This window comes from Ahaetulla prasina, chromosome 6, assembly GCF_028640845.1.
Source record: "Ahaetulla prasina isolate Xishuangbanna chromosome 6, ASM2864084v1, whole genome shotgun sequence".
Classification (NCBI taxonomy): Eukaryota; Metazoa; Chordata; class Lepidosauria; order Squamata; family Colubridae; genus Ahaetulla; species Ahaetulla prasina.
In genome coordinates this window covers 22219407-22247051 of record NC_080544.1, presented here as the reverse complement: position 1 = coordinate 22247051, position 27645 = coordinate 22219407, and the positions used below count along the sequence as shown (strand labels likewise).

The following is a 27645-nucleotide window of genomic DNA, read 5'->3' as shown; positions in this document are numbered from 1 at the left end:
GCCCGGACTCGCTTTGCTTGCATGCACAGAAACTTCTGCACATGCGCAGATTGCCATTTATGACATCCGGGCAGGTGGGCAGAGCCACTCACCGATTTTACAACCAGTTCTATAGAACCAGACAGAACTGGGAGCAACCCACCACTGACCCATTCGCCTCCCTCTCTTTCAGAGCAACCTGTCTAATTGGATTACTATTGTATTGGGATAAAATAATAAAAGACCCACATTTAGAATTTTTTTTTTATAGAATAGAATTTTTTATTGGCCAAGTGTGATTGGACACACAAGGAATTTGTCTTGGTGCATATGCTCTCAGTGTACATAAAAGAAAAGATACGTTCATCAAGGTACAACATTTACAACACAATTGATGGTCAATATATCAATATAAATCATAAGGATTGCCAGCAACAAGTTATAGTCATACAGTCATAAATGGAAAGAGATTGGTGATGGGAACTATGAGAAGATTAATAGTAGTGCAGATTCAGTAAATAGTTTGACAGTGTTGATGGAATTATTTGTTTAGCAGAGTGATGGCCTTCGGGGAAAAAACTGTTCTTGTGTCTAGTTGTTCTGGTGTGCAGTGCTCTATAGCGTCGTTTTGAGGGTAGGAGTTGAAACAGTTTATGTCCAGGATGCGAGGGATCTGTAAATATTTTCACGGCCCTCTTCTTGATTCGTGCAGTATACAGGTCCTCAATGGAAGGCAGGTTGGTAGCAATTATTTTTTCTGCAGTTCTAATTATCCTCTGAAGTCTGTGTTTTTCTTGTTGAGTTGCAGAACCGAACCAGACAGTTATAGAGGTGCAAAAGACAGACTCAATAATTCCTCTGTAGAACTGAATCAGCAGCTCAGTTAAGCCATTTAGCAAATTTAGCAAATTTAAGCCATTTAGCCATTTAGCAAAACTCATTTAAGCCATTTAGCAAAAAGGCAGGATAAAAAAATGCAACATGTCACTCTAAACGAAGCAGAATGCACCTCCAAGGCATCTGTTTAAACAGTGGAAGGTATTGTTTATATTCTGTACTATAAAGTATGAATAGCATCTAAATGTTTCACATATCAGAAAACAATTATTCACAGTAAAAAACTAAAACAGTTTTAAAATACCTGAATCACCCAATGCATGTTTTTGTAGATCTGCTCAAGGGATATCCTTCCCTATGACTCTTGTTGAGACTGGATTATTTATTTATTTATTTATTTATTTATTTATTTATTTATTTATTTATTGTTGTGGTTGAAGCTGAAGAAGTCATTGACAGGTAGGACATTGTGGCAGATAATTTTATGTACTACACTTAGGTCAGACTGAAATTGGCGTAGTTCTAAGTTGTCTAAGCCCAAAATTTTAAGTGTGGTGGCATAAAGTATTTTATTGCAGGTAGAGGAATGGAGGACTCTTCTCTTGAAATATCTCTGGACTTGGTCAATTGTATTAATGTCTTATGCAGTGGGGGTTCCAGACAGATGAGCTGTATGGAACCACCCTTTCAGGGGTTCTACTTACCTTTACTACCAGTTCGCAATGGGGCCGCCCGGACTCGCTTTGCTTGCATGCACAGAAACTTCTGCACATGCGCAGATTGCCATTTATGACATCCGGGCAGGTGGGCAGAGCCACTCACCGATTTTACAACCAGTTCTATAGAACCAGACAGAACTGGGAGCAACCCACCACTGACCCATTCGCCTCCCTCTCTTTCAGAGCAACCTGTCTAATTGGATTACTATTGTATTGGGATAAAATAATAAGAGACCCACATTTAGAATTTTTTTTTTATAGAATAGAATTTTTTATTGGCCAAGTGTGATTGGACACACAAGGAATTTGTCTTGGTGCATATGCTCTCAGTGTACATAAAAGAAAAGATACGTTCATCAAGGTACAACATTTACAACACAATTGATGGTCAATATATCAATATAAATCATAAGGATTGCCAGCAACAAGTTATAGTCATACAGTCATAAATGGAAAGAGATTGGTGATGGGAACTATGAGAAGATTAATAGTAGTGCAGATTCAGTAAATAGTTTGACAGTATTGATGGAATTATTTGTTTAGCAGAGTGATGGCCTTCGGGAAAAAACTGTTCTTGTGTCTAGTTGTTCTGTTGTGCAGTGCTCTATAGCGTCGTTTTGAGGGTAAGAGTTGAAACAGTTTATGTCCAGGATGCGAGGAGTCTGTAAATATTTTCACGGTCCTCTTCTTGATTCTTGCAGTATACAGGTCCTCAATGGAAGGCAGGTTGGTAGCAATTATTTTTTCTGCAGTTCTAATTATCCTCTGAAGTCTGTGTTTTTCTTGTTGAGTTGCAGAACCGAACCAGACAGTTATAGAGGTGCAAAAGACAGACTCAATAATTCCTCTGTAGAACTGAATCAGCAGCTCAGTTAAGCCATTTAGCAAATTTAGCAAATTTAAGCCATTTAGCCATTTAGCAAAACTCATTTAAGCCATTTAGCAAAAAGGCAGGATAAAAAAATGCAACATGTCACTCTAAACGAAGCAGAATGCACCTCCAAGGCATCTGTTTAAACAGTGGAAGGTATTGTTTATATTCTGTACTATAAAGTATGAATAGCATCTAAATGTTTCACATATCAGAAAACAATTATTCACAGTAAAAAACTAAAACAGTTTTAAAATACCTGAATCACCCAATGCATGTTTTTGTAGATCTGCTCAAGGGATATCCTTCCCTATGACTCTTGTTGAGACTGGATTATTTATTTATTTATTTATTTTGTCACAACAATATATGTAGGTATCATACAAAAAGATTATATAGTATATAAACGCATATATGAGTAAATATAGGAGGTATAAGCATATATATATATATATATCAAGAAGAAAAGAAAAACAATAGGACAGGAACAGTAGGCACATTTGTGCGCTTATGCACTCCCCTTATGGTCCTCTTAGGAATGGGGTGAGGTCAATAGTAGAAAGTTTTTGGTTAAAGCTTTTAGGATTATGAGAAGAGACCACAGAGTCAGGTAAAGTGTTCCAAGCACTGATGATTCTGTTACAGAAGTCATATTTTCTGCAATCTAGATTAAAGCGGTTGACATTAAGTTTAAATCTATTAGTTGCTCTAGTATTATTATTCCTAAGTGAGACTGTCATTCCTTTCTTTCTTTTTTCAAGTTTTTTATTTTTTTACAAACATATAAATGTATGAACAGTATGGCACCTGAGTGTCTTACATTTTAGTACAAATAAAATAATATTCACATATTTACTACAGTTAACAAACTTACATAGTTCTGGTAAGAGTACACGTATTTTTGCTGAATTATAATATTTCATGATTTAGTTTTTCAATATTTCAATATGTTATTTTTATGCCAATCACCATATTCTGAGTGTCATTCCTTTTACTACAAATAAAATATTAATAATCATATTTGTTACATTGAACAGACTTATATGGTTCTAATCGTAATACACGTTTATGTTAAATTATAATCTTCCATTATTTAATTATTCATTACTTCAGTAGGTTATTTTTATGCCAATCACCATATTGTTCAAACATTCTTAATACTGCCTTTGTTCAAATTCTGATTATTGTTAAAGATGTGTATTCCATTAATCCCCCTCTCTCTAGTTTCCACCCCGTTTCTAACTTTTAAGTGTCATTCTTGATCAGGATGAATAATACAAATAGCCTTAGTTTGTTTCTTTTTTTAAAAAACTCCCTAAATTACATAATCCATTAGAAGTGGTCCATAACTTACAGCCATTCATCTAGTGACCATTCAAAGTTACAACGGCACTGAAAAACGTGACTTATGACTCTTTTTCACACTTATGACCATTGCAAAATCCCCACGGTCACATGATCAAAATACAGACACTTGGCAATTGGCATGGATTTATGATAGTTGCAGTGTCCCGAGGTCATGTGATCTCCTTTTGTGACTGCTTGGCAAGCAAATTCAATGGGGAAGCCAGATTCACTTAATGACCGTATTACTAACTTAACAACTGTAGTGATTCACTTAACGAATGTGGCAAGAAGTGTTGTAAAATGGGACAAAATTCAGTTAACAACTGTCTTGCTTGACAATGGAAATTTTGCGCTCAGCTGTGGTTGTAAGTCGAGAACTCCCTGTAGGGTAGGTCGAATTTTTATCTGACGTTCATTGTAAAAAAAAGAGAGATACTACGTAGCTACTGAGTAGATGCTGAGTAACTACGACTCGGGTTCAAGGTCAATATGTTTTCAGGAGGACATAACAGTGGGACTCTTTCAAATTCTTTTGCTCCTCCCGCTCACCTATTTAATACAAATGCATTCCTATGCATTGTATCTTCTCACATTATTTGGATTAAAACAATACTCCATTCCAAATAGATATGGCTGCAGAGAAATACAGCTTAACAAGTACTAACAGAGCTCCAGCCTCCTGTAATCGAATACGTTGCTCAAACAGATCACACATTCATACCAATGATATATTTGGGAGTCTCTTTATTTATGTGTAATATATTCAATAATCTTCCAGCCCATTTTTCATTATTTCATATGTTTCCTAATTAACAATTCAGTGCCTTGTTGGTGACATTCACTGCTGATAACGGAGTGGTTAGGCGGGATCTAATAAAGTCTTCAGAAAATGCATGGCGTAGTCCATTATTCATCTTCTCTCATTCGTATTGCTCTGAGAGACGTTGTTTTCCTTTTAGAGGGTATTAATAGGGCTTTTCTCTCCTTCGTAGTAACAGTGATGGCTGCAGCTAGAAATAGACGTTGATCAACAGGCTATTTACTTCTGATTTTACAGATGGCTGAATTTCTATTGAATTGAATTATTTTTAATGTGGGGGAGGCGGGGGGCGGAAAAAGCCCACAATCCTTGAAGCTTCATTTGTTTTACGTGTGGATGGTTTTTGCTTTGAAGGCATTATTTGTATTGCTGTTCATTAATTCTGTTATTTGTTGGCTGGCTTGAACAATATTTGCACTATAGCTAGCAGAGGTGGTATTCAGCAGGTGAAATGTAAAATTTGTTACTACTGGTTCTGTGGGCGTGGCTTGGTGGGGGGATTAATGTAACTGGGTGGGCGTGGCCAACTTTTTTTTTTACTTTTAAAAGCATTTTTTTCTACAGCCTATTCGGCTGAAGAGGTTGTAAAAAATGCTTTGAAAAGGCTCTGGCGATCCCAGCTGAGTTACCTGATCATCAGATTGTTTTCTTTTAAAAGCATTTTTTTTTTGCCTTTAAAAAGAAAAAAAAACCTCTGACGATCAGGCAACTCAGCTGGGATCATCAGAGCCTTTTAAAAGCATTTTTTACAACCTCTTCAGCCAAAGAGGTTGTAAAAATGCTTTTAAAAACTCTAGCGATCCCAGCTGAGCTGTGCAATCATCAGAGGCTTTTTTTTTTAAAAACTCCTAAATTACATAATCCATTAGAAGTGGACCATAACTTACAGCCATTCATCTAGTGACCATTCAAAGTTACAACGGCACTGAAAAACGTGACTTATGACTCTTTTTCACACTTATGACCGTTGCAAAATCCCCACGGTCACATGATCAAAATACAGACACTTGGCAATTGGCATGGATTTATGATAGTTGCAGTGTCCCGAGGTCATGTGATCTCCTTTTGTGACTGCTTGGCAAGCAAATTCAATGGGGAAGCCAGATTTACTTAACGACCGTATTACTAACTTAACAACTGTAGTGATTCACTTAATGAATGTGGCAAGAAGTGTTGTAAAATGGGACAAAATTCAGTTAACAACTGTCTTGCTTGACAATGGAAATTTTGCGCTCAGCTGTGGTTGTAAGTCGAGAACTCCCTGTAGGGTAGGTCGAATCTTTATCTCACGTTCATTGTAAAAAAAAGAGAGATACTACGTAGCTACTGAGTAGATGCTGAGTAACTACGACTCGGGTTCAAGGTCAATATGTTTTCAGGAGGACATAACAGTGGGACTCTTTCAAATTCTTTTGCTCCTCCCGCTCACCTATTTAATACAAATGCATTCCTATGCATTGTATCTTCTCACATTATTTGGATTAAAACAATACTCCATTCCAAATAGATATGGCTGCAGAGAAATACAGCTTAACAAGTACTAACAGAGCTCCAGCCTCCTGTAATCGAATACGTTGCTCAAACAGATCACACATTCATACCAATGATATATTTGGGAGTCTCTTTATTTATGCGTAATATATTCAATAATCTTCCAGCCCATTTTTCATTATTTCATATGTTTCCTAATTAACAATTCAGTGCCTTGTTGGTGACATTCACTGCTGATAACGGAGTGGTTAGGCGGGATCTAATAAAGTCTTCAGAAAATGCATGGCGTAGTCCATTATTCATCTTCTCTCATTCGTATTGCTCTGAGAGACGTTGTTTTCCTTTTAGAGGATATTAATAGGGCTTTTCTCTCCTTCGTAACAGTGATGGCTGCAGCTAGAAATAGACGTTGATCAACAGGCTATTTACTTCTGATTTTACAGATGGTTGAATTTCTATTGAATTGAATTATTTTTAATGGGGGGGAGGCGGGGTGTGTGTGGAAAAAGCCCACAATCCTTGAAGCTTCATTTGTTTTACGTGTGGATGGTTTTTGCTTTGAAGGCATTATTTGTATTGCTGTTCATTAATTCTGTTATTTGTTGGCTGGCTTGAACAATATTTGCACTATAGCTAGCAGAGGTGGTATTCAGCAGGTGAAATGTAAAATTTGTTACTACTGGTTCTGTGGGCGTGGCTTGGTGGGGGGACCAACTTTTTTTTTTACTTTTAAAAGCATTTTTTTCTACAGCCTATTCGGCTGAAGAGGTTGTAAAAAAATGCTTTGAAAAGGCTCTGGCGATCCCAGCTGAGTTATCTGATCATCAGATTGTTTTCTTTTAAAAGCATTTTATTTTTGCCTTTAAAAAGAAAAAAAAACCTCTGACGATCAGGCAACTTAGCTGGGATCATCAGAGCCTTTCAAAAGCATTTTTTACAACCTCTTCAGCCAAAGAGGTTGTAAAAAATGCTTTTAAAAGGCTCTGGCAATCCCAGCTGAGCTGTGCAATCATCAGAGGCTTTTTTTTCTTTTAAAAGCATTTTTTTGGCTGAAGAAAAATGCTTTTAAAAGTAAAAAAAAAATGATGATGATCGCGCGGCTCAGCTGGGCATGGGAGGGTGGCAGGGATTTTTGCTACCAGTTCTCCGAACCGCCAGCCACCATCGCTACTGGATCAGGCAATCCGTTCCAAATCGGGAGCATTTCATCCCTGCAGCGGGCTCTGACCAGTTCTGGAGAACCAGTAGTGGAAATTTTGACTAGTTTGGAAGAACTGATAAATACCACCTCTGACTGATCCCGCCCCCATCTATTCTCTGCCTCCCGAGTCCCAGCTGATCTGGAGGAAATGGGGATTTTGCAGTAACCTTCCCCTGGAGTAGGGAGGGAATGGAGATTTTATAGTATCCTTCCCCTGCCACACCCACCAAGCCACACCATGCCCACCAAGCCACGTCCACAGACCAGTAGTAAAAAAAATTTGAATCCCACCACTGAACAGGATTAGCCATATACGCCCACTGCGGATATTTGAATGCCCTTGATGTTATTGCAAAGGCCCCCAACAATGCTGCATGTTCCTGCTGCCATTTGCTCACCTTTAAAAGGATTCTCTGGTGCCTCCTTATCTAACCCACCAGTTGTTGAATATAGGTACTCCTCGACTTATAACACTCCCTTTAGTGACCTTTCGAAGTTATAACGGCACTGAAAACAGTGACTCGTGGCTATTGTTCACACTTACGACCGCGGCAGCATCCTCACGCTCATGTGATCAAAATTCAGATGCTTGGCAACCAATTGACATTTATGATCGTTGCAGTGTCCTGGGGTCATGTGATCACCTTTTGCGACCTTCTGATAAAAGTCAGCGAAGGAAGCCGGATTCACTTAACAACCGTGTTACTACCTTAAGAACTGCAGTGATTCCTTTAAGAACTGTGGCAAGAAATGTTGTAAAATGGGGCAAGACTCATTTAGCAAATGTCTAACTTAACAACAGAAATATTGGGCTCAGTTGTTGTCATAAGTCGAGAACTACCTGTAGTTGCTGAAAGTCTGCTTGGAGCGGGGGTGATAACTTCCAGACTTTGAATCTGGATTGTAAGTAGCCCCAAGGAAGGTCCATTATAACTTTGAATGGTTTCTCAGTGACTGCTCGTAAGGTCGATATTAGGCAAACGATTGTAAACTTGGCATATTCCTAGCAAAAGAGATCAGAATTATTATGGATTTGTAGCTGACTGCAAGGAGATTTCATATATGCCCTTATGAGAAGTGGTTTTGTGTCTGTACATGTCAGTGGTGAATTCCAAATTTTTTTACTACCGGTTCTGTGGGCATGGTGTGGCTTGGTGGGCGTGGCAGGGGGAAAACACTGCAAAATCCCCATTCCCACCCCACGCCAGGGGAAGAATATTGCAATATCCCCATTCCCTCCCACTCCTGGGGGAAGGATATTGCAAAATCTCCCTTCCCACCCCACTCCAGGGGAAGAATACTTCAAAATTCCCATTCCCTCCCCATTCCTGGGGGAAGGATATTGCAAAATCTCCATTCCCATCCCACTCCAGGGGAAGGATACTGCAAAGTCCCCATTCCCTTCCCACTCCTGGGGGAAGGATACTGCAAAATCCCCATTCCCTCCCCACTCCTGGGTGAAGGATATTGCAAAATCTCCATTCCCTCCCCACTCTGGGGCCAGCCAGAGGTGGCATTTGCCAGTTCTCTGAACTGCTCAAAATTTCTCCAGAACCTGTCAGAATCTGCTGGATTTCACCCCTGGTACATGTGTGTATAACCAATGTTGCTTCTTCAGATCAGCAAATCTGGCTCCAAACCTTGATCTGTCTCCTGAATTATAAAATGTTCCCTTTCCCTATCTGGTACTCTTGAGTTTGAAAATCTCACCCCAGAAGACAGTAGCTCTTTGTCATCATCATATTATATTACAGCCACATATATAATCATATAATATTACAACCCCATCAGTGGTACCCTTAGATGTGAAAGTGCCCCCCTCCTTTCCTTTTATCTTTGGGAAAATTAGGGAGGTTCTTGTCTAATATGTTTTCTCAAGTTACAGTTCTGGTCCAGACTTGGGTTTCTTTTAGCTGGCCATTTTTGGTAGCAATTGTTCCTCCTGTTCTTCTACGTTACTTCTTCTGCCGATTACAGTGGCCAGCAACATTTCGACTCCTCTGCTTCTCTGTGACATTATCCAGCATATTCCTGTTCTGACCTAAGCTTCCCCAAACCACGAAGCAGACTCCTTGCCTCAACAAAAAACCCTTTTATTTAACTTGAATTCCTCTCCAGCAAAGTCTTTCTTCTCCCACAGTCTTTCAAGATAGTTCACAATCACCGATCTTTATCAGGCTTGGAGAGTGGCCAGGCTGATATTGCCGCAATATTGGCAAGAATGTAGTAATGAACTAATTGTCTCCTGCAAACTCCACTCCCCTTTCACTCCTCTTTTATTCCCTCTGGGCCATTCATCGTCTACCTGTAGCCTTACTACCAAGTCAGCCCTTGTTCTTTAGCTGTTCCCTTCATCTAGCAACTCTGCACATGTGCACACTGGGAACTGTTCTGCCCTCCTCCTCATCTGTCTGAATGATGGCTTAATTAACCAGCACTATCAGCTCTGGCGACAAAAGAGCCAGGGTCTGCCAAGAGCCCTCGTTATCTTTCACGACACTGGTGAGTCACAAACTTCAGCTCTAGTCAATCAGTGGATTTGCCTGTTACAAAGAGACACAGCAGCTCTGGCTGCCTTTTATATCCTGTAGGGTGTGGCTCCATGACTCAGCACTTCCTAGGCCTGCCCCACCCTTGCTTCTGTTGTTCCCTCCTCCTCTCCTGCCTATGAAACCATGCCTGACTGCTGTCAGCTGGGTCTGCAGGCGTGGCCTGGAGGGGGGGAAAGAGTCAGGGGATGGAAGCCTCGTTATCTCTTTCAACTGGTCTGCTTCTGGCTCCTGGAGTTGAGCCAGGGAAGCCGGTGCTCCCGAGGTAAGTCCTGACGGCCCTTCCCCCTCACTGTCCAAGTCACTTTCTGGCAGCAGGGCCGGCTCGGGGGGCGCAGACACAACAGGAACAGGCTTCAGCTTTTCATCTGCCTCACTGATGTCTGACTCCGAAGGCAGCTGATAACTGGCATCCGGCCCTGGCCCCCTCTCTGCCTCCCACATCAGAGCCCACATCAGAGCCTTCCCCAGACTCCAGGACTGGCCCATCCCCAACCTCTTCACTGTCCGAATCTGCTGCCAGCTCTGCTGACCGCTGGTGGGCCAGAACAATTCCTCAAGTTGTCTACATGGTGGAGGAGGAGTAAAAAAAATAATAATCAAAAAGGCAGCTGGACACACCCTTTTCTAAAAATTATAGCCAGTTTTAAAACCCAACATAAATGCCCTTTGCTAATAACATTATCCATGAGTGACCAATAATCACACAACCCATCTCCATCCTTCTATATAGTATCTAGCTTCCTGTTTCATATCCTTAAGACATATAGTTGCTGAGTGTGACTTCCCATGTCTCCTTGAAATTTTCTACCAAATTGCAATGTTTATTGTGATAAAATTGGGAATTTTTTATTAATTACGAGGAAGTAATGTGAACTCTATTAAATTAATGATAAATACCTACAAATTCTAATTCTGTATTTGTCCTGATGCCCCTTCCTCAGCTTGGTTCTGACTCCATGTCAGACCTGCCTTAACTTAAGCTTCCACATAAAAACCATCTTTAACACCATTGGGTTGAGAAAGTTATGATATCAGCTTTGGAAGCCATATTAGGCCGGAAGCTTCCGTGCTGCCACTTTCTCATGTGTGAGAAAGTAGGAGGGAGGATTTAGTAGGGGGAGTTGTCTTTAGACATAATAGCATTCTTCCTGTCGGTCAAGGTCAGGCCGATCCTGCATCTGGAAAAGGAGTGGTCGAAGTGCTGTCTCGAGATGGGACAGCTGGCGAATGGAGCATGTGATCGACCGCGGAGTCAGGGGATGGTTTGGGGGTTTTGATTTACTGAGGGGAAAATCCAGACCTCTCAGATTTGGGTTTTTCTAGATGTGCCAGTTTACCTATCCTAGTAAATAGAACTTTGAAAGATGCTTGCCTTAGAGTTTTTACTTGGAGTTGGATTTTTTTCTGGAATGCTGACATATGATTACTAGAAACCAAGTGAAATACAGTAGTGAAAAGCCAGAACTACAATTTGCACGCCAAAACCCCAAGTGAATGCTTTTCCCTATTGCTGGTCCCCCACTGTCCAATCAATTTTGAAGAAGATGTTTTGGAAATGGCTACTCTGATTATAAGGCTGGCTTGTAGCTGCATTCTTTTCATCACGCAGCAACCTTGAAACGCCATCTTGGGCAGGCAACCTTCGTATTCTTAACTTTCACTTTCTCCGCAAGTGCTGTCCCTCCCTCTCATCCTCCCTCCAGGGTCCATGGCAGACTGATAGCGAAGCGATTGCAGAAAGCAAGCGTGAGGTGGCAGTTCTGACACTCCAACCTATGATTTTAAGTGCACTTCTCAAAACAGTAGTCAAAGATTTTATATGGTCCTTTATCTTGGTGTAATGAATACAAATGTTGTTTCTATTTTTTTCCCCCCAATCAAGGTTCCAGGTAAATAAATGATCTGTATTTTTAACATTTCCCAGGTCATAGTCTATGTGGAAGATGTCAATGATGAATTACCAGTATTTACCCAGAGACAATATAATCGGCTGGGTTTGCGAGAGACCGCTGGAATTGGAACATCTGTTGCTGTAGTCCGGGCCACAGATCGTGATACAGGTATAGTTATTCCATAGAAGAGTTACATTGGCTGGCCACTGCAATGCTGTTTGAGGGGTGGAATCATGGGTGGGGATCAACGCTATTTGTGTAGAGCACGGGTCTCCAACCTTGGCAACTTTAAGCCTTGGCAGACTTCAACTCCCAGAATTCCCTAGCCAGCAAAGCATACGTACCCCCCTACTGTTGATGGAAGACATGCTGGCTCGCTTGGCGGAGGGTAGGGTCTTTACTAAGTTAGATCTCCATGAGGCGTATTATGCATAAGACCTGGCGATGAATGGAAGACGGCATTCAACTGCCCGCTGGGAAGTTATCAGTTTCAGGTGATGCCATTCGGCTTACAGGGAGCACCCACTGTATTTATGCAACTGATCAGTGAGGTTTTGCAGGAACATCTATACAATGAGGTGCTTTGTACCTGGTGACATATTGATATATACAAAAACCTTGGAAGATCATGTCACCCTTGTATGCCAGGTCTTCAGCAAGTTGTTGGCCGCCGAGCTATACATCAAGATGTCAAAATGCGAGTTCCACAAGTCGCGATTAGACTATTTGGGATTCTGCATTTCTCCAAAGGGTGTAGAGGTGGACCCTGCAAAAGTAAAGGCTGTGTTGGACTGGCAAGCCCCAAGAACGCGAAAACAGCTGCAGAGCTTTTTGGGGATTGCGAACTTTTACAGACAGTTCATCCCGTCATTTGCTTGAGTGGCTCTTCCAGTAACAGATCTCTTGAAAACCAAATACTTAGACTAACAAGTCTTCTTTGTTAGTGATCCTGTCCTGATTTATCTTTGGAGGAAGAGTATTAGAGCTTTCTGTATGTATGAGCCATGTTAGGAGTCCCAAGATGTTGTTGTGGTCTATCAGCAGCCTATGGAGCTGGCAATGGAGTCGGACAGTGATGAGGCTGAGATGAAGCTAGGGCCATCGGGGAGTGAGGTGCGGACTCCAGAGCCTCCAGAGACTGATAGTAGTGAGGCAGAGGAACAGGAGGAGCCTGTTCCTAATGCACGCATGAAAAGAGCTGCCAGAGGCAAGAGCAGCTCAAGCAAAGAGGACAACTCGGGAGTAGGACCAAGAGATGATTGGCCCCTCCCATAAGTCTTAAAAGACCAGCAACGGCATTTGTGCTCTTTGCTGGAAAACAACGTTGATAGCTTTGTCTTGTTGCATTTGTATCGGTGTCTTCTGAACTTTTGCCAAGAAAGGCCTTTGACAGTTTGCCTAATTGGACCAAGGTTGGTGATAGGACTGAGGAATTGTGTTGAGAGGAATTTGCTTTAATTTGAGTTGAACGACGCTGGGAATGAAGTAATTCTCAGCTGTTCAAATAAATTTTGTTTATTTTTGACGGACTGAGTTTCCTACTACCTACTTGGTCAGTAGGCCTGGGTCACGACAGATGTATATCCTTTTTCTGATAAATTCCAATTCCTGTAACGTTGAGTAAAATCACCCACATATTGATGATCAGAAAGTGTAGCTACTTAAAAGCTTTCGGATAGCTTCTTTCAAATAATAATAATAATAATAATAATAATAATAATAATAATAATAATAATAATAATAATAATAATAATAATAATAATAATAATAATAATAATAATATTTTAATTTGTATACCGCCCTTCTCCCGAAGGACTCAGGGCGGTGCACAGCCAGAATAAAATACAACAACTACACATACAATACTAAGAACAACCCTTAAAAAACTTATTCAATTGGCCACATTTAAATAAAATACCTCCCTATAAAATTTACAAAAAATTAAAACCCATAAAATCAATTTAAAATTTTAAAAATTCAAGCCTCTTAAGCCTCCTGCCAATATCCAATTCCTCGTAGTTGGTGTAAAATCAGGAATTTGTGTATATTATTTTATGTGGCCCATTCTATAAATATTATCCAACACCGATTAGGGTTAATATCCCCATCCAGCATTGTAAGGAAGTCAATGGACCTGTATGTTAATATTTTCGCTTCTTATATACTCACTATTTTCTCTTATTTTAGGCTTCTGCATTTCCAAATGAATCTCAGTTTGGAAGATATCTATTTGAATTTTAGGCATAATAGAATAACAGTTGGATGGGACCTTTGAGGTCTTCTAGTCCTGTTCAAACAAGAAACCCTATACCATTTTGGACCAATGGCTGTCCAATCGCTTCTTAAAAGCCTCGAGTGATGGGGCACACACAAGATATAAAGACGCAACTATGGTTAATTGTTCTCGCTATTAGGAAATCTCTTCTTAGTTCCAGACGACTTTTCTCCTTGATCAGTTTCCATCCATTGCTTCTTGTTTTGCTTTCTGGTGCTTTGGAAAACAGATTGACCCCCACTTCTTTGTGGCGGCCCCTCAAATACTGGAACGCTGTTACCATATCTCTCCTAGTCCTTCTTTTCACCAGACTAGACATACCCAATTCCTGAAAAATGAACATCCTGCTAATGCTGCTTTAGAAAATGCTGTATACAATGATGTTCATAATTAAATTTACATTTTTCCCATCATTTTGGGTACCCAGATGCAATTTGAGTCAACATGCTTAATTTGCATACTGATTTAAATGTGTAAATGATGTGTTTTACTTCATTAGATCAATTGACATAATTTGCAGCATGTGACATCAGTGCACAGCTGTCATAGGATGATCTAACAAGGGAAATTATGTAAATATAAAGAAGGAACACCCTTCCTTAAACGGCCTATTAAATCCAAGTCTTAAAACACGGGTATCAAACTTGCCGTGTCAGGTTGCTGTCATGTGATGTATCACAACGGTTTTTTCCCTTTGTGCAGCCGGGGTGGGCGTGGCCTGCGCGTGACGCATCCAGCCTGCGGGCCACCAGTTTGACACCCCTGTTAACTTAAAATATTGTTACAGAGCATAGCCATAGAATAAATGAGTGAATGCGAAAGCTCCAATTTCAGCTTTGTTGCTGTAAATAGCACTATAGCAATAGCACTTTAGAATAGAATAGAATAGAATAGAATAGAATAGAATAGAATAGAATAGAATAGAATAGAATAGAATAGAATAGAATAGAATTTTTATTGGCCAAGTGTGATTGGACACACAAGGAATTTGTCTTGGTGCATATGCTCTCAGTGTACATAAAAGAAAAGATACGTTCATCAAGGTACAACATTTACAACACAATTTACAACACTTAGATATATACCATGTTTCTCCAAAAATAAGACCCTGTCTTATATTTTTTTGAACCTTGAAATAAGCACTTGGCCTTATTGCCATGCGCTCAAAAGCCCGATTGGGCTTATTATCAGGGGGTGCCCTCACTCTGTCAAGGACCTTGGAATACTCATTTCTAATGATCTAAGTGTCAGAGCCCACTGTAACAACATTGCTAAAAAGCCATTAAGTGTTGTTAACCTAATCTTGAGTCGCTTCTTCTCTGGTAATATTGTACTACTAACTAGAGCATACAAAACATTTGCTAGTCCAATTCTTGAATACAGCTCATCTGTCTGGAACCCGCATTGCATATTAGACATAAATACAATTGAGAAAATCCAGAGATATTTCACAAGAAGAATCCTCCATTCCTCTGCTCGCAATAAAATATCTTATGCATCCAGCCTGTGGGCCATCAGGTTGACACCCCTGTTAACTTAAAATATTGTTACAGAGCATAGCCATAGAATAAATGGGCAAAAACAACTATAGATCACCTTCTTCTCCTTAATTGTTAATTGCAATGTTATATCTGAATGCCTACGTGCAGAGTAGATGTGCCAACTTAAAGAGTCTCTCTGCTTCAGCACTTATCTTAAAAGGAATTAATTAAAGGGGCGCACTAGGATACCAGCTCTTCTTCTTTTCAATAATTGGGCTAGTGAACATCTGCCACAGGTACTAACTAGCAATACGGTTAATTTATTTATGATCGAAGACCAACATAATAATAATAAAAAATCACATAACACCCAAATAAGTTAATTCAATGAGAGCCAAACAATTAATAAAACAAAGAAGGAATCATGTTTAGTCCAGCGTAAATCAATAAATAAGCATTGCCACTGTTAAACCCAGAGTCTTCTTACAACGATTAAAATTTACAGCCCAAATTTGGCAAGCCTCCTAGAAGTTGTAGAGGCTGATTTGCAGCAAGAAGAAAATGTTTGTCTGTTCTGGCCAAGTCAGTGACTGATGAGCAGATGTGTTATGAATTCAGAATGCTCAGCTTGATACAGAGGGCAGGACAGCATAATATGCAATAACATCATCTCAATTATCTAACCCAGCAAAGGGAATGGAATTGGGTTACCCTTTCCTTACAAAGTCGTGGTAAGTAGAACTTGCTACTGAGAATGCTCTGATAGGCAAGTTTACAAGTTCATCACATTGTAAAGTGTAAACACCCTATCACAACGGCCACCATTAAAATAGCATGGACTTTACTCCAACAACTTCATTGTACGAGGTCAGAGATTCACGCTTTGTCTCTAAAATGGCTTTCTCAAGCATCACTTCCATGAGACCATATTTTAGATCTGCAGTTAAGCCTGTCTTCCCATGGGAATCAAAACTATTGATATAACTGAATATCACAAAATTAGATTAAAAAATGCTCTAAAATGTGGTCCCTCTTTAATCTGAATTCTATCTTTAAATGTTGTTTTTTGGTTTCTGTTGTTTCAAATGGCAGCCAATAACCTCTCTGTTTTCTCTCTTGATTTCCAATATATCCTGGTTAATAACTTCAATAACGGTCAAATTATTTTGAATGTGAAAGCTCCACTTTCAGCTTTGTTGCTGTAAATAGCACTATAGCAATAGCACTTAGATATATACCATGTTTCTCCAAAAATAAGACCCTGTCTTATATTTTTTTTGAACCTTGAAATAAGCACTTGACCTTATTGCCATGCGCTCAAAAGCCCGATTGGGCTTATTATCAGGGGTGCCCTCACTCTGTCAAGGACCTTGGAATACTCATCTCTAATGATCTAAGTGTCAGAGCCCACTGTAACAACATTGCCAAAAAGCCATTAAGTGTTGTTAACCTAATCTTGAGTAGCAGCTTCTCTGGTAATATTGTATTAATAACTAGAGCATACAAAACATTTGCTAGATCAATTTTTGAATACAGTTCATCTGTCTGGAACCCACACTGCATATTGGACGTAATTACAATTGAGAGAGTTCAGAGATATTTCATAAGAAAAGTCCTCCACTCCTCTGCTCGCAATAAAATACCTTATGGTACCAAACTCCAAATTTTGGGCTTAGACAACTTAGAACTACTTCAGTCTGACCTAAGCATAGTACATAAAATTATCTTCCACAATGTCCTACCTGTCAATGACTACTTCAGCTTCAACCACAACAATACATGAACAAATAAAAGATACAAACTTAAGATAAACCACTCCAAACCTGATTGCAGAAAATATGACTTCAGTAACAGAGTGGTCAATTCCTGGAATGTACTACCTGACTCTGTAGTTTCTTTTCCAAGCCCCCAAAACTTTAAGCTTAAATTGTCTACTGTTGACCTCATTCCCATTCCTAAGAGGTCTGTCAGGGGCATGCATAAGCACACCAGCGTGCCTACCGTCCCTGTCCTAATATTCCTTTTTACTTACTCTTTTCATGTATCCAAATTATGTTTATATTTTTATCTGTTATCTTATATATGATTGACAAAATAAATAAAATACTACTTCACAGTGTTTTACAAGCTTCTCTAAGCAGTTTACAGAGTCAGCATATTGCCCCCAACCATCTGGGTCTTCCTTTTACTGACCTCAGAAGAATGGAAGGCTGAGCCGGTCAGAATCGAACTGCCAAACTGCTGGCAGTAGGCAGTTAGCAGAAGTAGCCTGCAGTACTGCATTCTAACCACTGTGCCACCACAGCTCCTGGAATAAATTAATCTATGGGGACTTTAGCATACAGCTAAAATGAGTCTTTAACCATCTGTTCCAATTGCATAAAATTAGAGTTTCTAAGTCTCTTTTTTGCTGAGGCAAAAGCAATAACAGACTCCCCAATGGGTGCCTTCAAGAAATAAATGTTAATTGAACTGTTAATTGAAATGTTAATTTCAATTCAATCTTTCTTCTTCTTAATCAGGATTGCATGTTGTTGGTTATATTTAGTACATTTTAACAACTCTATCTATAAAAAGAATAAAGTCAGTTAAAAATATAAATAAATAATATAAAATAATAAGAGGGGACTTCCCTTTGGATTTCATCATTTTAACTAATAGAATTTATTTTATTTTTTTTAAAGGATGGGTGGTAGAAATTGAATTTGGGACATGTGGGGGTGGATTATCTAAAATGAATACGTGCAACTCCAAGCAACTTCAATCCTATACTTTTGGAGTTGGAATTGTAAAAGAAGGAGAACGGCCCCATATGGGGGGAAAAGAAGGAAGTAACGTAAAAGGAAGCAAATGCAGAAAATGCACCTGGAAGCCCAGTGGAACATATTTGCTGAGAATTAAAATCACAACAGTGAAATAGCAATGCTTGCTTCTTTTGGAGCGGGGGGGACGGGACATATAAAATAACAGAGTTGGAAGGGACCTTGGAGGTCTTCTAGTCTAACCCCCTGCTGAAGCAGGAGACCCTATACCATTTCATTCAAATAGTTGTTCAGTCTCTTCTTAAAAGCCTCCAGTGATGGAGCACCCACAACTTCTGAAGGCAAAGCTATTCCACTGGTTGATTGCTCTCACCATTAGGAATGTCCACCTTCATTCTAGGTTGCTCCTCTCCTTGATTAGTTTCCATCCATTGTTTCTTGCCGGCTTGCCTTTTTTTTTCCTTGCAAACATCTGATCAGGGAAATTAATGCAAGTGGAAGGCAAGGAGTTCCAACAGAACTTCAAATTACAAGTACCTAGACCGTAGCACCAACCTAAGTCAGAAGACCTGAAAGAAAATTTGGGTGAAGAGATTTGAGCACTCAGGGTTAGAACATACTATGTGAGCCCTTGAAAATCTCAGTCTTCCTCCAACAGCTGCAACAACAGCTAATTGAGAACCCATCCATGAGTGGAAGTCAGTCAAAAATGCTAGAGTTGTGCCCTAAACTGTGAGCAATCCCATTCAGCAGTGGTGAAATCCAATTTTTTTTACCACCGGTTCTGTGGGCATGGCTTGGTGGGCATGGTGTGGCTTGATGGGTGTGGCTTAGTAGGCTTGGCAGGGGAAGGATACTGCAAAATCCCCATTCTCTCCCCACTCCTGAGGGAAGGATATTGCAAAATCTCCATTCACACCCCACTTTGGGGCCAGCCAGAGGTGGTATTTGCCAGTTCTCCAAACTACTCAAAATTTCCACTACCGGTTCTCCAGAACCTGCTGGATTTCACTCCTGCTATTGAGTGGAGCAATCTTGATCATCCCAAACCATTGGTTTCATGAGAATAAAAATACCTTATACCAACAGACTTGAAATCCTGGGATTAGAAAACTTACAACTCTGTCGACTTTGACATGACCTGTGTTTAACACACAAAATCATCTATTGCAATATCCTTCCTATAAAAGACTACTTCAGCTTCAATCGCAATATTACAAGAGCAAAAAATAGATTCAAGCTAAATGTCAACCGCTTCAAACTTGATTGCAGAAAATATGACTTCTGTAACAGAGTTGTTAATGCTTGGAACTCATTACCTGACTCCATAGTCTCTACTCAAAATCCCAAAATCTTCAACCAAAAACTGTCTACTATTGACCTCACCCCATTCCTAAGAGGACTATAAGGGGCGTGCATAAGAGCACAAAAGTGCCTACCGTTCCTGTCCTATTGTTCTCTTCATTATATCAAATTAATATAGTTGATGCATATTTTTTTACTTATATATTTATATATTTTTTCTTCAAGATATGTTTTACAATTGTTTGTGTATACTGTTGTGACAAAAAGAAATTTAAAAAAAAAGAATATATCAGTTTAGTAGGCAGGAACAAAAGCCTGGCAACGATTGGCAGTGTTAGGGTTCCAAGGAACACCCCCAACAAAATAAAGCGGAGGCCTGAGGTTCCTCAAAGTTCCAATTTATTAGAGATGTCATATTGGCACAGTTGGGAAAACCTGAAACTGAAAGCTTCCAGGTTTTCCACACCCAATTGACAGTTCACAGCCCTGTCCCACACCCACAAGTTCATCACATTGTTCAATCAACTCTTCAAACTCAGTTGGATACAATCTTCAGGCAGTCTCCATCAGACGCAGGATGTCCTTGAAAACGGAATGTTGTTATGACTAACTTTCTACCGCTGCAATAACAACCCAACTTCCCAAGCTAAAATATGTGGCAGTTAAGAAGCAAAAAGAAAATTGCCTTCCAAAACTGACAGGCAGACCACAGGAATAACGTAACGAATCATGTTGCAACACTCCATTGTTATAGAAAACTAAAAAGTTTTGGAACTTTTTAGAATAGTGATGAATTTTTTTTATTACTATTTAAAATTATTTTTTTAGAATAGTGATGAAAGGGCAGAAACAACAAGTGCAAGATGTATGTAAGATAGTATATAAAATGTATAAATTTAATATTATATAAGTGATAGGAATTATAGAGTAATAAGGCATAATGGGACAAGAAGGATATAAATATTATAAAGGGAATTGGGAGAAAATGTAAATATTAGGAGATCACCGCTACGAAACAGTTGTAAAAAGGGAATGTATGTTATGTGTTTTGTGTTTGTTGTGTTGTGTTGTGTTATAAATAAAAAACTTATTAAAAAAAAACTTTTCAAAAAAAGTTTTGAAACTTTAGAGGTGGAGTATCTTCATGGGATTTTCAAACACAGCTTTGGGATCCTGTACAAGCGAGCCATGGCTTATATTACAACCAACCACATACCTTCTAATCATTCATTTTTTCCTCTCCCCCTTCAGGAAATGGAGGTCTAGTGAATTACAAAATCATCTCAGGATCTGAGGGCAAATTTGAAATTGATGAGAGTACCGGCCTCATTACCACCATTGACTACCTGGACTATGAGACGAAAACGAGCTACTTAATGAATGTTTCCGCCACAGACCAAGCCCCGCCCCAAAACCAAGGATTCTGCAGCATTTACGTCAGTCTCCTTAACGAATTAGATGAGGCCGTGCAGTTCTCAAATATCACGTATGAAGCAACCATCACAGAGAATATCCCCTTGGGTTCTGAAGTGCTACGCGTCCAGGCCCGGTCCATCGACAACCTTAACCAGATCACATACAAGTTTGACCCAAATACAAATCCTCAAGCTTTGTCTTTGTTCAAAATAAATGGAATCACCGTAAGTAATTTACTGGGGGATTTCTATTTTCTGTGGACATCATTGGATATCGTTGGCCTTTATGTTTTTATTTCTTTCCGGCAGGGTGTGATTACAGTCAGAGGTCAAGTGGATCGAGAGAAAGGCGACGTTTACACCTTAACTGTTGTGGCGGATGACGGAAGCCCGAAACTGGACTCGACTGTGGTGAGCTGATTTTTGTGTGTGTTCCTTTGTCTTTGCAGCATGAGAAAATGTGCGACTGATTCAGGGGTGAAATCCAGCAGGTTCTGGAGAACCGGTAGCAGAAATTTTGAGCAGTTAGGAGAACTGGTAGCGGAAATTTAGAGTAGTTCAGAGAACCAGCCAATACTACCTCTGGCTGGCCCCAGAGTGGGGTGGGAATGGAGATTTTGCAACATCCTTCCCCTGCCATGCCCACCAAGCCACACCCACAGAACCGGTAGGGAAAATTTTTGAATTTCACCCCTGACCAAATGTCTTTAGAATCACATCATGTATTATGACTGATGTGTGGATTGTATAGCTAATAAGCCACTCTATGTTAACACTGGAAACCTATTGAAAAATTCAGATTGTTAACCATTTTACTACTTCCTTAAGGCCGAAGGATAGTTGGGTTGAATTGTTTTCTATAAAAGTACTGATTGGTTTACTTTCTTAATCATCCACATTTTGCACTGGATTTACTTAAATTCATTTACTTTAGATTGGCTTTTCTGAATATCAAGTGATGAGATTTTTATGAGACTATTCTACATTTTAAACATTTTAAAATTAATTTGTGTTTAGCCCAGATAATGTTCCAGGAGTTTTTTGTTCACATATTTTATTATTCTTTCCTACAGATGTTCTTACTCATAGAATTTTTAGAACTCAGAACGGTTTAAGAAACCACACACTCAAAACATATGGACTAAAATTATCTTAGAATCCTCTCTTCTGCATAAAAAACACAGGATGGGCATTTTCTATTTTAACCTCGCTCTTGTTTTTCTTTTTCTCTCTTTTGTACTACTTTTGACTCAAAATTTATGTGCTACATGCTAAACACAGATGCTGGTGTGGAGGTGAGGGAGAGGAATGCATGCAAGAATGGGAGAATGGGAAGATATAGTTTAAGGCCCAAGGGCAGTTTCCCATTTTGGACAAATAATACTGGAGAAATAAAGATTATAATCTGTAATGCATCAGCATGCATGGAGAATACCAAGTGGAATTTGGGTAAGAAATGTATGAATAAATGACCAAGGTGACCACACCTATTAGATGGTTAAGGAGAGATTGATAAAGCAACAACAAAGACTTTTTACATTGTTCTTTGAATCTATGTCTGTGGCCCATAATATTTTTTTCCAAAAATCCTGAATTTATGTATCTTATTTAAAGGATAGAAATCTAATTCTATCTTTGTTTCTTTTCTTCTCTATGTCCACGTTTGTGCTTCCATCCAATAGAAGGTAGGAATGTTTATTATAATGTTTATTATAGCATGCTGGCTGGGGAATGCAAATTAAAATCTACACATTTTAAAGCTGCCAAGGTTGACAAACACTGATCTAGGGCTATTCCTAGAAAGAGAGTGAAAATTGAAAGTGGCCAATAGATTGCCTAAGATGTTGTGTGTCTTCCAAGAGACTCCTGCTTATACTAATTTCACATTCATTCAGTTTTGAAGGCCACCTAATCACCAAGCAACCCTGGCCAGTTGAAATAATTAAAAAACATCAATATATAAAAACTAAAGAATTAGAATAATTTTGTATGTCTCAGTGATATTGGGATTGGTATTAGAATTGTGTATTGAAACATTAAATAATGAAATAATAAATCTTAATAGAAATAGATTTAAAGAGTGAAGCATGGGAGGTAAGTTAAAAATGAACAGGATTCAAAGCACCAAAGTGGGCGAGAGATATTGGATAGAAAATGTCTTAATGAAAGGGTGACATGATTAAAAGTTAGAATAGAGATAGAAATAAGAGAAAGGGGGAATATTAGTGTATACATTTTTACATAATAAAATAAAAGCAATAACAAGAGGGAAGCTTAGAAATTGAATGGCGGTATTATTATGTATGATCAAATACATAATACAAATGGTAAGGGGTATTAGAGCAATATATTCAAACATGGAATAATTAAATAATGATAGACTACAACTTAATATAAATGTATTAGTATTAGAAATATATAAGTTGGTTGAATGTAATAACTATGATTAATTCTACTAGTTTTGTTTGTATTAGAATGTGTGGCACCTGTTCACACACATTGATATGTATATGTAAAATAAAATTAAAAACTTGAATAAATAAATAAATAAAAACTAAAGAATCAGGATAATAAGACAACCATGCCTTGGGAGGACAGCTGCCCTGAACATAACTTTCTAATCCTTCTTGGAGCAATGATTATGAGAAGAGTCAAGTCTTTGAGACTTCTTAAAGGACAGCCACATCAGGACCATATGGACCTTGGGGTAGGGACCTTCTGCTTCAAAAGACAAGGGCAGTGACAGAAAAAGCATGTCTCCTTCTGGAACCTAAAAGCTGTCCTTGTTTTATTGATGGGACCTGGAATACTTTTTCTCTGATCTTATAACAGGGACAGAAATACAGGTAGTCCTCGACTTACAACCATATCATTTGAACTTACAACAGCACTGAAAAAAAGTGACTTGTGATCGTTTTGCACACTTAATGATTGCTGCAGAATCCCCACGGTCATGTGGTCAAAATTTGGACACTTGGCAACTGGCATGTATTTATGATGGTTGCAGTGTTCCGGGGCCATTTGATTATGTTTTGCGACCTTCTGACAAGCAAAACCAATGGAGAAGTCAGATTATGAGCCGTGGTGGCGCAGTGGTTAGAGTGTAGTACTGCAGGCTACTTCTGCTGACTGACTGCTGGCTGCCTGCAGTTTGGCAGTTCGAATCTCACCAGGCTCAAGGTTGTTGGGGGCAACATGCTGACTTTGTAAACCCCTTAGAGAGGGCTGCAAAGCACAGTAAAGCGGTATATAATTCTAAGTGCTATTGCTATTGCTATTCACTTAACAACTGTTTTAGCAACTTAACAACTGCAGTGATTAACAATGGTGGTAAGAAAGATTGCAAAATGGGGCAAAACTCACTTAGCAACTGTCTTGCTTAGCAATGGAAATTTTTTGGGCTTAATTGTGATTAGAAGTCAAGGACTACCTGTAATTAAAGGAAAGGGGTTCCACTAATATTGAGGCCCTAATCATGAATGGGTTTGTAGAAGACCATTCAAACACTGAACTGCCTCCGGAAGAATAGAAAGTCAAACTCTTGAGTGTAGATCACTGCCAACATTGATATGAACAGATATCAGGGCATGACTTGTATTGAGATACAAGTTTTAGCAAGGAGAGAAAAAGATTTGTCACAAACACATCCAGTGAAAGAAAAAGAAATGGGTCCCGAGCTTTTTTTTCAGAAACCAGCTATCTTGGATAATTCTGTCTTTGAAACCTTTAGCCAGATAAAGTTTCACAAATAGACCCATGTTCTCCTCCTTTGAGTACAGTGTGTTTACAAGTTCTGTTATTTTTAGATATGACAGCATTTCCTTAACTACTGGCTGAAAATTAACTCACATTGATTCTTAACGCATGTCTGCAGCTGCAATATATCCCTAACAGCCTAACACTTTAGTGCAGTTATTAAGAGACGGTTCACACTGTACAGTAAAAATATTTAGTGTTGCTGTGAGAGTTGATGAAATCATCATTTCTTTGACTTTCCAAGCATTACTGGACTCAATTAGTTTATATGATGGCGCCAGTGAAGCGGGGCCCTCCCTATCAAGTGGGAAGTTTGTCAATTTGTTTGCTAATTAGTGGGGTCCTTAAATTAGCATTACCTGCAAAAAGCTTGCTATCCTGTCCACCCTTGATATAATATTCCCTTTCATTATATCTAATTAATATAGTTATTACATACTTATGCTCATATATATGCTTATATATTATATAGTTGTTACATGTCAATGCTTATAGATACTGTTATGACAAAATAAATAAATAAATAAATAAATAAATAAATAAATAAGATAAAAAATCTTGCTAAAGCTAGGGTGAGTTTCCCAAGTTAAACGGATATTAGATTTGGTTACTATTTTTTTCAGTCTGAAAATATTGTCTTTCAAATAAGTGCTCCCTCCTTTGATGTAAACGATGCCGTCAAACAATCCTAAAAGCATAATAATTTTGCTAGGAAAGCTGTGAAAAAGTGCATGGGAAAAAAAACAAGAGTTATGGTTTGATTGTTGGGAATGGTGCAAATCACAGATTCAGGAGACGTAGATTTCAGGACCAACTTCAATTCTACTGCGGTATATATAGAAGCTGGCTTTTAGCTTGCCTTCATTTATTTCTCTGTAATGCTGGCTTGCCTCCAGTCTACCAAAAGTATTATTCATACTCGCCTCCACTTGGCAGGTTACCATCACCATATTAGATGAGAATGACAACAGCCCACAGTTCGACATTACTTCGGACTCTTCTGTGAGCATCTCAGAGGACAGCCCTGTCGGACGTCGGATTGCTCTGGTTTTGGCCAGAGATCCCGATGCAGGGAACAATGGACAGGTAGCTGTGACTATATCACTTCACAGTATACAGTTCGTAAATTGTAGCAGTGGCATTATGTTGAAATGTGATGTTTGTCCACTTCCTTAATATGCACAGCATTAGAAGTAAATGATGCTTAATTTCGGCATTGACAAACTGAAAATTACCTATGAAAAACTGCAGATTGCATTAGTAATATATGACTTCGATTATTTATAATCTGGTTTTCTTTTCCTGATTGTTACAACAAATCCATTTTTATTTCATACATCCTACTCCAGGCTGAATTTGTGGTCTTTTCGAGGTAGGTACGCACAATATTCCTGAATGGAGAAATAACTGTGAAGGAAACATCACAAATTTATGCAAAGTATTTTACCATTGTACTACAGAGATATTTTCTTTATTTCCTTGGCTACAGCAAGATCAGAGTGCAAAGTCTAATTTATTCTAGATTATCTAGTCTTACCTCCCTTTTGCCTTACAAGTGTCATTCCTGGCTCACAAAATATACATCTTTAGATGAGTGTCTATTAGTGTTCTGTTTCCCTCTCCCAATACTCCCAACAAAGAGTCAGTCAAAGGCCTTCTTTTCTAATTTATTTACTTAGATAAATGTCCTGGCCACATCTACCCATGGGCCTGCCAAGTCTCTGGAGATAACGAGGAAATTATAGATAAGGCCAGAATTACTCACGAATATATTCTTCCCTCCATTGATACAGTTTGCCCGCGCAAATTCAGTGCTTTGTCCAAGAAAAAAAACCAGGAAGTTCCGCCTCCTTTTTATAGTCTCTGCAGATGTCACTGCATGACCATCATTCTTTGGCTTTGTCCCAATGTTTCCTCTGCTGCGCGCACCGGTCATGTCTGCGCAGTCTTGCATCACTCCAAAACTGTTCTTGGGGTGTTGCCAAATCAGAAGAAGGCCCGGGAGAATCAGGCCTTGCCGGCCCCTCCTCCTCCCTTTGGGTGGGTGCCAGGGAGGGAGAGGGCCCAGGAGAAGCAGGCCTTGCCAGGTCTTCTCCCTCACTTTCTGAATCATCTGAGTCCAGGAGTCCGGGTCCAGGAACCTGGGTCACAACAATTAGGTTGTATCAAATCAATAATATACAATTCCTAGATGGTATCAAGAGGTAACTTGTCATATTTTGTTTATTTGATTTTTTTTTCAAGATCCATTATAATTCTATGTGTTGCATGTATGCTACATTTTAATGCTGTGGTGCCAGTATGTATATATGAATATATATTGAATATGCAAGGTACAGGTTCAAACAATTCTCATAAACATGAATGCGCAAACCAAGTCAGAACTAAGGGTAAACTAAGGAAGATATCCAGAGAAGCTTTGAGTTCATCATCTTTTGGCAGCCTCTGATTAAAGAACAAATTAATTTTCCAGCCCTTAAAATTACCTAGAAGTTCAAAGATGCTTTCAATAGTGCTGATTCTGTAGAAAAGAAAAGAAAAAAAACAATCCAGAAGTAGGGTATGGATTTTTATAATTTGCTTATCTGTATTGTTCTAGTCTAAGGTTCTTACTTTTCTATTCATGTTAAATTGACTTTGCAAGAAAATTGAGACCTTAAATCTTCTACTTACTGGCTGAGTAAGTTGAGACCTTAAATCTTCTACTTACTGGCTTTTCCATACACTCCAGAACAAAATACAATAGAATTTATTTAATTCTGCTATGATTTCTGATTTCATTGAGCAATATAGATAGATGAGGAAGAAATGGCAAACTGAAGGCAGGTCCATAAAAAGTGAAGGTGTTGATTGTGGTAGACTGAAGAAGTAGACCAACATTTCCTAATCTCTTTCTGGACATGAAGAGAACTTAAGATCACCCGCATGTACTCCAAATAGTT

At 39.0% G+C, this 27645-nt stretch overlaps 1 protein-coding gene across 1 annotated transcript in view; it reads left to right on the top strand.

Annotated features, from left to right (window-relative positions):
* Positions 1-27645, top strand: part of CDH23 (cadherin related 23) — a 719962-nt gene that overhangs the window by 566033 nt on the left and 126284 nt on the right. Inside the window, exons 30-34 of the mRNA XM_058188066.1 lie at positions 11742-11877; positions 20784-21172; positions 21257-21358; positions 22630-22632; positions 25640-25789. Coding sequence (XP_058044049.1) covers positions 11742-11877; positions 20784-21172; positions 21257-21358; positions 22630-22632; positions 25640-25789 — 780 coding nt within the window. The remainder of the gene's footprint in view (positions 1-11741; positions 11878-20783; positions 21173-21256; positions 21359-22629; positions 22633-25639; positions 25790-27645) is intronic.